Source organism: Cyprinodon tularosa, unplaced genomic scaffold (assembly GCF_016077235.1).
Source record: "Cyprinodon tularosa strain WSP-4 unplaced genomic scaffold, ASM1607723v1 ctg811, whole genome shotgun sequence".
NCBI classification, from domain to species: Eukaryota; Metazoa; Chordata; class Actinopteri; order Cyprinodontiformes; family Cyprinodontidae; genus Cyprinodon; species Cyprinodon tularosa.
This window is the reverse complement of record NW_024039576.1, coordinates 375,197-388,709: the sequence shown is the minus strand read 5'-3', so window position 1 is coordinate 388,709 and position 13,513 is coordinate 375,197. Positions and strand designations below refer to the sequence as shown.

Sequence of the window (13,513 nt, the reverse complement as noted above, 5' to 3'; positions counted from 1 at the left end):
TCCGCCCTTGAAGGGGGGGTTCTGTCATGATCTTGGCGCTGATGGTTTGGTTTTTTCCTTTGCTCCTTGCTCCCTGCCTAATTGGTTCTGCGGCTGATTATCGGCGATCATTTCCACCTGGTTCCTCTACTATTTAAGTTGTGTGTTTACCTCCCATCAGCGCCAGGTTATTTGTGTGTTTTTGTGATACGTTCCCTAGCATTCTGTAGTCTGCCTGTTTTCCTGATATTGACCAGTTTTCTGCCTGATGATTTTGAGTTTTGGCCTTGCCCGTTTGCTCTGTTTGTCCTGTCTGATCCTGGATTCTACCGGCTTCTGAACCTGGAACTGTCTTCTGACTTCGGCCTTGGATTTCCCTTCTGGACTCTGCTCGCTCTCTAGGAACTCTGGGGGCGTCTCCCGCCGCAACAGCGGTCAAAGCTCCGCGAACGGACTGAACTTTGAATCAGAGATCCGCCCCGCAGCAGACGAGCAGCCCCGCGCACCTGTTTTGTGTAATAAACGCTTTGAACTTTCCCACTGCCTGTCTCGCCTCGAATTCTGGGTCCAATTTCCTGAGATCATTATAGAAACAGTGTATATGAACACCTGTTTTCTGCTCTGGTCACATTCTCTTATAGATTTGAGAATTGATTCAGACTGTTATTCTAAAATAGTAATGTACCAATATATTAGGGTTGTCTTGTTTGTCATTTTCTGGAAATGGTGTAATCTAAGTGAGATTCAGAGTTTGTATACTCATATATTTCCCATATAGCATATTGTATGAAAGCTTAAAACACTAATAATGATGTCATATGACTCTGAAATCTAGTTTGTGCAAACTGCAATGTGATGAAGGGTGAAAATGTCTAATGTGTATGAGTACTCGTGCAAGGCACTGTAAATGCTTTGCAAAAGTATTTTTTCCAAACAAAACAAACAGAAAAAAGACAAAAACTTAAGCTAAAAAAAAAAAAAAAAAAAAAAAGAAAAAAGCGACAGCCCATCAGCACACCACTTTGTGTGTGAGTGTGTGCTTAGCTGCATACTCCTAATTCCCCTGACGCAAACTGATGATCTAACAACCCACACTGGCCCATAGCCCTGAACTGGCCATGACCCGTAATGTTCCTGTCCTTGCCCCTGAAGCCCTATTGGCTGAACCCTCTCACCTGAAACAGTAAGTATCTGTAGTCTTCATCACCTGCCTAATGACCTACGGCAGCAGAAAATATGCCCTGCAGAGTTGGGTGGCCCTTACCATTTGGTATTTCCCATGGGTGTACAGTAAGTACGTTTCCTGAGAAAGCTATTGATCTTTTAGTCTTGGACTGCTAAATATGGGCTTAATTGGGTAAATATTAGAGCATTGTTTGCAAAACAAATTAGGAATAAGTACTAATTAACCACATTCTTGATTTAGTTTTACTTGCCACGTAATGTCACGATAACTCTCAGCTTCAAAAAATCAAGGAATTACTTAACAGAAACATGTCAAACAACAAAATAAAGTAGGCTAAAAGTTAGAAATGCCCACAATGCAATGTTATTTTTCAGTCTGGAAAGGAGTAGTAAAGCCTTTATTGAGGTTTTGCAAGGGAAGGCAAACCACAGTTACTGTAAGTAAATCAAGAAAACATGGAAAAAAATTTTAAAAGTGGCTGTCCGACCAAAAATGTTCAGAGTTATGTATAAATTGAATTATATCTGGTGAAAAGTTCAAAGTTAAATGTTCAAACCAATGGTCAAATTGAGGCTCTGGTTTCTTCATTATCTCGAAGGAGAAATTCTCCCCTCTTAAATTGTGAGCTTAAAATTGCAATTTTTCTCTTTTTAGGAAGAACTCAAAGCTTTATTATATTTCCCCTCATTTTCTATAACAAACTTCAAAAGAAATTATATCAACAACATTGGCACAGCCTGGCTGACTTCATTCTAAATTCTTGCACAAATTAACTTTGCAAAAGCAACTTTTCCCCAGACATTCAGATTAGTTTGAAAACATTTTCATCTTAATGAATAAATCGTTATTTGGCAACTGCTTTTTTGCATTGCTTTAGATTCTGTCTAATATCAAAAACTAAATTATTAGCAGAAATATTTAACCTGTAGCTTAGATAAAAATGAAATAAATCTTTGAAGGGATACATTTTTTGTGTACTGGCAGTAAAAACCCTGGGAGCCCACCTAACTGAGCTTGTTTGGTTTGGGCAGACATCCACTTGCCTTTATGTGCAATTTTGAGCATAATTTCCTAGATTGTGTTGTTTAAGAAAAAAGATCAGATGGTTTATTATCGGTAAAAACACTTAAGTAAATAAGCTTTATAATTTATATGCAACAGTATAATTATTTTACACATCACTGAGATGTACAGTAAACACACATTGGTTCTGTTGCTTCGCTGCCAGATGGAAAACAAGTCATTGCTGGCAAAATCTGCAACGTCTTCCACTGGCTGTTAGGGGTTGAGCGCAAGATGAAGAACACAGAGATGAGCAAATGAGATATGCAGGAATTAATGAGAAGAAGAGCAGAAGGACTCATCAAGGATCTCTTCAGATTGAGAGAGCACTCATTTGTAGTGGCTCCCCACTGTTATCCCATCTCAGTTGCTCCTCTGGCTCACTCTTTACTGGCAATATTACAAACTACCCCTTCAAATTTCATTCACATCTTTTTATTATTCTCTGTTGCCTTTTTAATTCCAAAATCCATCCATATCCAAGCTATTTATGCAGATCTCTTGGTTCTATGCCAGACTGTGATTGCATATTTTTGAAGGCCTTTAAAACAAAGACGAACCAAAGACAAAATTCTTGTTGTATTCACCAACTTGACTATTCAAACTGACACTGACTCTAAAGGACTGTCTGACATGAAGCCTCTGCTATGAAACTTTTAATACGGCACCATGACATGTAATGTTGACCAGTATTTCTATAGCATTATTTTCCGGTGATCACATGTATGTTTTCAACATGTATTCTTTTCTTGGGAGCTCTGGTTTAAAAAACTGGAGTACTTCATTACAAATTTAGCAGAGTGAATTCCTGAGCTCAAGTCTCTCCCACGCAATTGTTGTCCAGATGCCAGATGAGCACCTTACAATGTTGTGCCAGAACTTGTTCAATAAACAATGTTCAATGAATATGTTCATATTTTTAGTAAACAGTGAACTGAATGGTCCAGTTTTGAAATCATCACCATGAACAAGAGCGATATTCCCTCTGAGAATAATGAGCAACACACACAGCTCAAGTTCGCGTTCAGTTTATGACGACACTTTTCATAGAATAACGTCAGGTTTTACGGCATATATTACAGCAAACAGCATAACAGACCAGCATGTCTGCTGCTAGTACTACTCTGCACAATTCAGACTCATCTACTGGTTTTTCTGATGCCAGTTTTGCATAGACCTTGGCAGAGTTTTATGAACTAACAAAGAAAGACTGACAGAAAAAAACAAAATAATGTATTTGTGCACACTGTGCCCGCCTAGACTGAACAAACAAGTCCGTACATTAGCCACGTCCACTTCAAATTAAAGCGACACATCGTGTTAAAGCATCCAAGATATCTTGGGAAATATCTGCCACTGAATGAGGAATGTAAGAAATCATTTTTGATACAAATCTTTTTAGCAGAACCTGAATGCACCTGAAGTTCAGTGTAATTTGGCTAAATAAAGGCTTCACTGCGCATACAGTATACTATGACTGCATAGACTATTTTCCATTTCTCTATATATATCACGATCATACATTTAAAGGGTGAAATATGATGTTCTATTTTGTAGGATTGTGCCCTAATTTATCAAATGAACTAGAACTATTTCATTTCTAGGTTTGTGAACTAGGTAATTTTTTTGAACATGAACTTGTTAATTTTCATCTGTCTGAACTGAACTTTGAGCTTGTTCATTTTAATTATAAACTGACACAACATTGGCACCTTATACAAAATAGACAGACAATGAGATTTGATTTTCACTGTGAGCATCTATGCAAATAGGGGTATTTTATTCTTGGGGAAGTTCCTGGGATTTTAAGTGTAAAATTGATGGAGTCCTTTACATTCATGGATTTTTCCAACATGTCTATAAACACTAGAAGCCATTTTATCCATAAAGAGAAAAGCAACATAATAAAACTAAAATATAACATGAACCAGGATATATCTGATGAGAAACACATTAGAATTTCCCTGCTTTCTTTCCAAATGCTATTATTCATAGGCTTCAAAGATGCTATAATTGTAACTTTTAAGAACGCTTTATTATCTAATTCAAAGAAATAATAAGGCCAATATCTGTGATTATTCATGTAAATACACTACACTTGATTAAATCTAGACAACATGTATCTACAAGATGAACACCAAAAGAGATCAATAGGAACACTTACTTGTGGAGAGCACTAGGTGGCAGTTTTGTTGTCTTCTCCATCGGGCCATAACAGGATGTCTTGGCTTCAGGAATATCACCGTACTCCACCAACATGGCTGCTGCTGCAGATGTTATGATCCCAAGTCCATCACGAACTCGGGCCTCCAGTGGATAGTCCCAGTCATCATATGACACTGAAATCATCCCTGATGGAAATGTCTCTGGTGTTATTTCGGGGTTCCCAGTGGTAAGTGATGGCACAATCCAGATGTAACCAAATCCAGTCAGGCCCAGAGAGCGTGCCTCCTCCAAAATGTATACTGCTTCATCTTTAGAGCAGTAGAGCAGAACCACTGGAGACTGCACCTTCTTGAGCATGATCTGAGACCGACTGTCTTCCTCCACGGCATCCAAAGTGATGATATTCTGCAGGTCCCATCCCACAAAACTAAAGAAATTGAAAAAAAAAAAAGTAAAATGTTACTATTCATCTAAAAGATTAAGTTTGTTGGAGTGTCGGCTGGGGCAGCAGTAAGTACCCATCATAGATGATATTACTGGTCATTGTGGCATGAATCCTGAGAGGTGCAAGGTGCCTACTGTCAGGGGAAATATATTAAAGCTAAATGGAATGTCAATATTAAAGTCTATCCTGGGAAATGTGTCTGAGCAGATTTTAGTTTACAGACAGAAAGCACCAACTTAACAGATCGGTTAGTGATCGGTACTGATTAAAGTCAAAAAGCGCAAACTGTGTAAGTAAGCTAAAAAAAAAAAAAAAATATGAAAAAGCATTTAAAAACATTGAACCTTTTTTTATGTCGTCATCTTAGGGCTTGATCACATGTATAATTTGAGGACAACAACATCATGGTTACACACACAGACCCCCCCACCCCAATAAAACAAGTTTTAAAGTATTTTACTGAAAAGTTGGAGTAAAATTTTATTCCCATAGCTCCAAAAATATAAGAATGGTAATAACTATGACAGAGTTGTCTATTACTTCAATTTATAGTTACTCAGATTTGAATGGAAAGATGTTAGCATGTCCCAGTTTTCAAGGAGAACTGTTAACCTTTTGAAGCTCTCCTTTTAAAAGTAACACATTTTATGATTTATATACCTTTTAGTAAGGTCAATGCATGACTATTGTGAAGTAATACCAAACACGCTGATTCATACATTTTCCACCCGTTTGCTGTTCTAGCCAGCTGATAGGTAGTGTCCTATATTTCATATGGCATTTCTATGGCATCTCTCTAAAACCAGTGTAAAATACAGGAATGATGCAAAAAACAATTTCAATAGTTTTGAAATGTTAAGTATATCCAGCTAAAGCCTAATCACACATAAACCAGAAATGTCAAAGCTTGAGTTGGGAAGTAGGCACTCACTATATGACTAATTTGACCCCAGCTAGGTCAGTTTAAGGTCTGCTTTAATACCCCAAAAGGGTTTACCAAATCATCTTTGCAAAATAGAGAAAGGTCAGGTAAACTGAAAAAAGAACATCATCCAAAGGATTTTTAAAGTATTGTGACAAATTCTCAATTCCATTTAAGTCTGATCTTTTATTGAGCCATTTAAAAAGTTAGATTTTTAAATCTTAATAGGTTTCATTTTTGGGCTACAAAGCTGTCAAGTTTGTAGCACTGTTGCTTTGCAGCAAGAAGGTTCTGGGTTCGATCTCCGGCCTGGGGTCTTTCTGCATTGATTTTGCATGTGTGGGTTTTCTCAGCGTATTCCGACCAAAAAACATGACTTGTAGGTTCATTTTCATAAATTGTCCTGAGGTGTGTGTGCATGGTTGTATGTTTCGGTGTTGCCCTGTGACAGTCTAGCAGGGTCTTGCCCATAGACTGACAGGTACAGGCCCACCGTGACCCTGATTGAATAAGAGAGAGAAGATGGATGGATGATGGTTTTGATCTTAACCTCAGTCTGACTCAACACTGATTTCATGTCAAATACCGGGGGATACTTAAGCCAAACAGAAAAAGTCAGTCACCAGACAGGAAAGTATTCCAGTAGAATACATAATAAGATCAACCTACAAACTTACACTAATTTTGCCGAGTGCGAAATAAAATCAAAACAGAAACATGTGTATAAGCTGATAGAAAGATAAAAAAGGATAAAATCATATGTATTTTATCATAGATTTTTGCACACCTATAACGAGTTCTGCTCTAGAACTACCAGAAGGGATGTTAACTCATAAACATAAACCTCTTTTCTTGCAGTGCTGTTTCTGCAGAATGTGATCTAGCTGGGCTGTGATGGGCGCTGCTACCAGTCTGAGTGACATTTTGCAGCATGTCTGCACAGCAGCTGCATCATATTCAGTGTTAGATCATATCTGTCTTCTAGGATGGCCTTCATTTTGATTTGAAATTATATCTACAAAGAGACTTCACCTTCCCTTATGTGTTTAATGCCCTGGGGATCATTTCTATACACTCTGATCCTCAGTTACTTACTTAAGTTTTCATTTTGATCTATGAATGCCAGCTTCACTTTTTCCCCCTGAGCTCATTTAAGAGTTTTCCTAGCTGTCTGTGTTTGGGACTTTGCTTTAAGAAGGGCAAACCGTATCCCCACCTGCAAACTTCTCTTTTTAAATGTTGGGAGCTAAATCTGTGATACCTTACCTTGACAATAAAATGGGGCTATGATATTGTAAAACCAAACATTTTAAAATCAAACACTAAGAGTCCATTTAAACCTCAATCTGCCATAGGTGGAGCACGCAAAAAGAATGATATAAAACTTGTTGGCCCTAAGGGAGCTCTCAGTTTAACCCTGCCTCAGCTTTCAGTGACATAATAAAAGGTGGATTAACACTTCAAGATTTAAAAATGTCAGGGGATTTTCAAAACCTAAGAGACCCCAAATATGAGGATAGAAAGTTGGGGACAAAACAGTTTTCATCTTTAAGTGCCCTTTCCAACCACACAACAAGGACAACCCACAGTTTTTACCCAGAAAATTTAGCTGTCAGAGAGAAAATTTGCCAAACCTCTTCAGATCTAGGGCTGGGTATTTTCGCCAAAGTCCTGAATCAAGTCGATTTTGATTCATACAGTTCTAAATCGATTAATTTCGATTCGATCTGTTTTTACAATAATGAAAGTGGTTCAACTGTGTTTCAAAATACTCATGTATTTTATTTTTTCCTGTCATAAACACAAAGTGCAAACTTGTAAATCAAATAGTTGAAACTTGAGATCTGAACAAAACTGTCTCATAAGTGCAGACTTGTTTATGAAAAGTGAAAAAGTAAAGCCTCACTCACTCAGACATGCATGAGCTGCATTATCTTTACTGCACAAACAATATTTGCAGCATTGTCTTTAACAACTGCAGGGTGTTTGCTGGTCAGCCCCAATTTGTTAATGTCTTCAGTCAACCTATTGGCTATATTTGCAGCTGTCTGCCTTGAAGTAATCTTGAGTGCATCTTTCCTGCTCATTTGAATGTGAACGTCATGTACTAATTGATCTCATTTCCTAGACATCGATTTTGCAAAAATGTAAAGTATACGATCAAAAATCGGATAAATCGATATTTTTTACCCAGCCCTATTCAGATCAAACACGAGATTGAAGTAAACAATCATGGGGAACAAATGGCAGACACAATAACTGTATTGTATTGGCTTATTGTATGAAAAAGTAGAAAAAGAAAAGGTGTCGGTCATAACAACGGGCATTTATTTCTTTGCTATCGTTCATTTAAATCATTTTAAATTTTTATTGCTTTAGAAACTAAATATGCTGTTTCCAAATTAAACAGCAAGGCTACTGACTGAGGCTGCTCATAATGAAGAGAGAAGGTAAAGAGAGGATGATTTTTGTGGAATACTGCTTCCTCAGGGACACCACACATGATAGGATATCAGGCCAAGAAAATCTTACATGTTGGATTTTCCCGATTAGCAATCAGATGGGTCTCATTGTTCTTCAAAGGAGACCTGATCACTTTTTACACACTACACATGGCAGGATTATGATAGAATAATCTAGGCCGGTGGCCTCTCTGAAGGAGAATATCAGAACAGAAATTGGCATGAATAGCTTGCTGTGTGAACCACACCCAACTGAAAAACCTCTGTGGTGTCACTGAAAACCTTTCTCATTGGAAAAAAAAAAGCAGATAAAAATTAGAATCATGATAAGGTGATAAATCCCATTGGTCATTTTTATAAATACATTTATTTTCTTTTGAAGTTCTTTTAGGTAAACGACTTTTTGATTTTTCGATGTTTGATTTCACAATAACAAATCTCCTTTTCAGTGTCAGTGTAAACTGTGTCTGACATAGCTCCATAGATTTTTAGGCCAAGTGCAGCCCAACTTTATCTCTAAACACGGTGTGCAAAGTGACATCAAGCAGTTTAGCTTTGGCCTTATTTGAACAGGTTCTATTTTCCAAGTATTTTTCTGGCTTGTTGAAATCTTCTGTACCAAGCTTTCAGCAAACTTCAACCTGGTTTTCTGGAACTAAGCTTGAATATTGATGAGCTAAGCAATACATCTGTAACCCTCTCTAAAGTTAATGTAGTGACTAATGTGTTTTGATGATGATTTGTAATTGTAAAATACTAGGATTTTTTCTGAGGGTTGGTGTGAATTTTAACTCAGCAGAACTTGTAGAAATCTAAATACTGGGAAAGAGTTGCTTATTTTTATTTTGTTAATCAATATTATTGCCATTAGTATCCCAAAGGCCTATTTCAAATGCAATAATTGTTTATAATTAGATCCAAATGCATTGAAGTTCACCAATATAAAATGGCAATATGAAGTGGCAATAACATATTCAGCGTCTCAGATCTAGTTTAATCACAGTGAATGCCACATCTGATGCATATTGCAGTGTCTAGCATACCAGATGACACAGAGACAGATGGAAGAACTGTTAAAAAGAGATATATTTGGTAAAAATTTATGTTTCATTTGACATCAACTTCAGTACTATCAACTTCAGTACTTTTACCAACATTATCCCCTTTGCTTGATTTTCTAATATCTTGTAGCCCTACTAATGACCCAGATGTGAATGAATTAGTTAAAACAACAAAAATATACACACACACATATATATATATATATATATATATATATATATATATATATATATATATATATATATATATATATATATATATATATATATATATATATATATATATATATATATATATATATATATATATATATTAGTGTAGTGTTAGTGTATATATATATATATATATATATACACTAACCGGCCACTTTATTAGGTACCCCATGCTAGTAACGGGTTAGACCCCCTTTTGCCTTCAGAACTGCCTCAATTCTTGGTGGCATAGATTCAACAAGGTGCTGGAAGCATTCCTCAGGGAGTTTGGTCCATATTGACATGATGGCATCACACAGTTGCCGCAGATTTGTCGGCTGCACATCCATGATGCGAATCTCCCGTTCCAACACATCCCAAAGATGCTCTATTGGATTGAGATCTGGTGACTGTGGAGGCCATTTGAGTACAGTGAACTCATTGTCATGTTCAAGAAACCAGTCTGAGATGATTCCAGCTTTATGACATGGCGCATTATCCTGCTGAAAGTAGCCATCAGAAGTTGGGTACATTGTGGTCATAAAGGGATGGACATGGTCAGCAACAATACTCAGGTAGGCTGTGGCGTTGCAACGATGCTCAATTGGTACCAAGGGGCCCAAAGAGTGCCAAGAAAATATTCCCCAAACCATGACACCACCACCACCAGCCTGAACCGTTGATACAAGGCAGGATGGATCCATGCTTTCATGTTGTAGACGCCAAATTCTGACCCTACCATCCGAATGTCGCAGCAGAAATCGAGACTCATCAGACCAGGCAACGTTTTTCCAATCTTCTATTGTCCAATTTCCATGAGCTTGTGCAAATTGTAGCCTCAGTTTCCTGTTCTTAGCTGAAAGGAGTGGCACCCGGTGTGGTCTTCTGCTGCTGTAGCCCATCTGCCTCAAAGTTCGACGTACTGTGCGTTCAGAGATGCTCTTCTGCCCACCTTGGTTGTAACGGGTGGTTATTTGAGTCACTGTTGCCCTTCTATCAGCTCGAACCAGTCTGGCCATTCTCCTCTGACCTCTGGCATCAACAAGGCATTTCCGCCCACAGAACTGCCGTTCACTGGATGTTTTTTCTTTTTCGGACCATTCTCTGTAAACCCTAGAGATGGTTGTGCGTGAAAATCCCAGTAGATCAGCAGTTTCTGAAATACTCAGACCAGCCCTTCTGGCACCAACAATCATGCCACGTTCAAAGTCACTCAAATCACCTTTCTTCCCCATACTGATGCTCGCTTTGAACTGCAGGAGATTGTCTTGACCATGTCTACATGCCTAAATGCACTGAGTTGCTGCCATGTGATTGGCTGCTTAGAAATTAAGTGTAACGAGCAGTTGGACAGGTGTACCTAATAAAGTGGCCGGTGAGTGTATATATATATATATATATATATATATTTTTCTTTTTTTATTTTTATTTTTTTTTTATCTGATTTAATGAAAGATACAAATCTTTAAACAGGACCTTACACGTGAAGTTTCTCTTTAAGCTGAAAAAAGTTGGTGTCATGTGCCCACAATTTCATTTCTTTACTAAATGTTTAAGAATATTGATAATGCTAGCAGTTATCCAAACTTAAAGAAACATATTTCACTAATTTTCAAATGTTCTGAACTAACAAAATAAATGCAAAGTTAATGGGCTTACCTGTTGTCCACTGTAGTCTTTAGGATGTTTATGAACTCCTGGTATCCAGGAAACTTTGACGTGACAATTGAGAACACATGCCAGTCATACTCTTCCATAATGTTCAGCATTAACAGAGCCTCCTGCTGGATGGAAGCCCCAAACTGGAAGAATGTTGACTTCACATCCTGTCAAAATGAGGAATGAAGAGAAAGATGGGGAAAAAGAAAGGTGGATTAGTTTGGGTATTCATTTGTATTTTTGTTCCATTTTCAAAATTAATCCACCAGGTTCAAACTACATCACAGAAACATCCATCAAACACAGGGCATTTAAAAGTTGGCACAAGGTGGGTACACACTCTCCAGCTCCCTCAGCTATAGGCATAAAAACACATGCAGATACTGAAAGTAATACGCTTCCTGTGAAGGAAATATATGGACGAGGGGCTCCGAACAATTCAATTAAGACGAAATTGGATTGGTGCGGTACAGACAGGCTGCAGAACTCTAGGCCTTGTTCTAGGGAATGAGAGTTGTACTCACTAATATCCACTCCATTAAATCTGACAGAGAATCATTTGCCACTTAATTCAGCCAAACCCAGACATGAGCTTGGACAGTGCAGAGAAGCACCATTAGATGTGTAAAATGTGTCCTTTCATTTAAGTTAAAATTGTGCATTTCTTGTATGAACCCAATGAAATACACTCAGGATGATTAAATACTGGTAGAGGAACAGTTTTTGCTAAGTTTTTCGTATATATAATTTGTCTAGGTGGCAACACATTGGTACTGAAAATACAGCCATAGCTGTAACTTTAGTGCATTGCAGAATTGGAAAAAGCTTATGTCTAGCAGTTACTGTGTCAGTTTCACAGTAACTGCTAAATGTTATCGCTCAGACAATCACTAAGTATAAGTTGTTATGAAATGCTTTTATTGTTTCTGTCTCCCATGTATACACCTCCTGTTTAGTTAGTCTTTGCTGGATCCCCTTCATTCTTCAGGTGTCTTCTAGGTTATTTTTGGTCGTTGAGTTTTCTTGTCGATCCATTCTGGACTATGGATTTTTGGTATTTTTATTTCATCATAAAATTTTGCAAGTATCATCTCTGCCTATCCTAATCTGCATTTGGGTCCACTACAACATGCTCTAACCCTGAAAGAAGGATCCGAGAATAAGTAACGGAACAAGGATCCATTTCATGAAGCAAGTTTACAGAAAACTCTAAGTTGTCTAAACCTGAAAACAGGGAGAGTCTGACTTTTCCAATTCAAAAAGAGAGTTTATTAAACCTATGTTTCAGTCATCGTAGTAACATTCTCCCCAGAGCAAACCTGGTCAGCAGCAGGTTTTTTGTTCTTTAAACTTGGTGTGTCCTCTGTCTCCGCTCTCCTAAAAGCAAATTATGTTGTTTTTTATCCTGATTTAGTCAGATTTTTGTTTTAGTTTTGTGCATAAAATATAAATATCATTCAATTGGACTGTTACACACTAAGGTACACAGTAAGCTAAAAAGAAACATTGCATGATGAGGATCTTATTAAAGGATGATTGCCAGTTTTTCATAGAGAATTAAATATTTATAGGGAGAGGATTCTACAACTATTGATATGGCATGAGATTCATTTGTTTTTGGTCTGTTTAATATGAGAGATATGTGGATCATTTCATTTTTATTTAGTTATATTTACAGTGCATGAAGATCTGAAATTATTTTCAGATCACACATATATAGATTCATTAATTCCGCGGGGTGAAAGGAATTACTTTAGGATTAGGATTTACTGGATGATAACAACCTAATGAGCCTACTGGTACAATCTGACAGCATTCTATGGGACTGATAGCCACTATTAACAACCATTTATTGGGATGATAACATCTGAAGCGCAGCTACAAACAGCCACTGATTTACTAAGACTGAATCAACATGAGGGACATATGAAATGATCCACCGGTTCTATATATTAGAACAATGTTGTTTATTCTTCATCGTCACTTTCTGCCAGAAGGTTTCAAAAAATAATCCCGTAATATTTTTCTAGTAACCACTCTATGGCAAGCCATTTTGATGAGTACTACTTTTACTGAATATGTATTCCTGATATCTGAAAAAAACATTTCTTACTTGTCTAAGTGACCACTTCAAGCAAAGTGACATTCTCCACATATAGAATAAACATTCTGGATGTCTATAAATTATTTCAGATTTCCATATTCCTAATATTTTCAGCATCTGTACCATTTTTTTTTCAGTTATCATACATACATTTTCAGTGAAGCTGATAAATGTCAGAACGACCAATTAAAATGTGTAAACATTTGTATATATATAAAACTTAACTCTTACTAGTATAACTGTTTTTTTTTTTTTTTTTTTTTTTTTTTACTTTC

The 13,513-nt window shown here is 37.1% G+C and overlaps 1 protein-coding gene across 2 annotated transcripts in view; it reads right to left on the bottom strand.

Moving 5' to 3' along the window:
• The window catches only part of grin2aa (glutamate receptor, ionotropic, N-methyl D-aspartate 2A, a), a 233,492-nt gene that overhangs the window by 76,749 nt on the left and 143,230 nt on the right, over nt 1-13,513 (bottom strand). For both annotated transcript variants that reach the window (XM_038271938.1, XM_038271936.1), the window contains 2 exons: nt 11,135-11,301; nt 4,392-4,820 (listed from right to left, as the gene is read on the bottom strand). In XM_038271938.1, the coding sequence (XP_038127866.1) occupies nt 4,392-4,820; nt 11,135-11,301 (596 nt within the window). The remainder of the gene's footprint in view (nt 1-4,391; nt 4,821-11,134; nt 11,302-13,513) is intronic.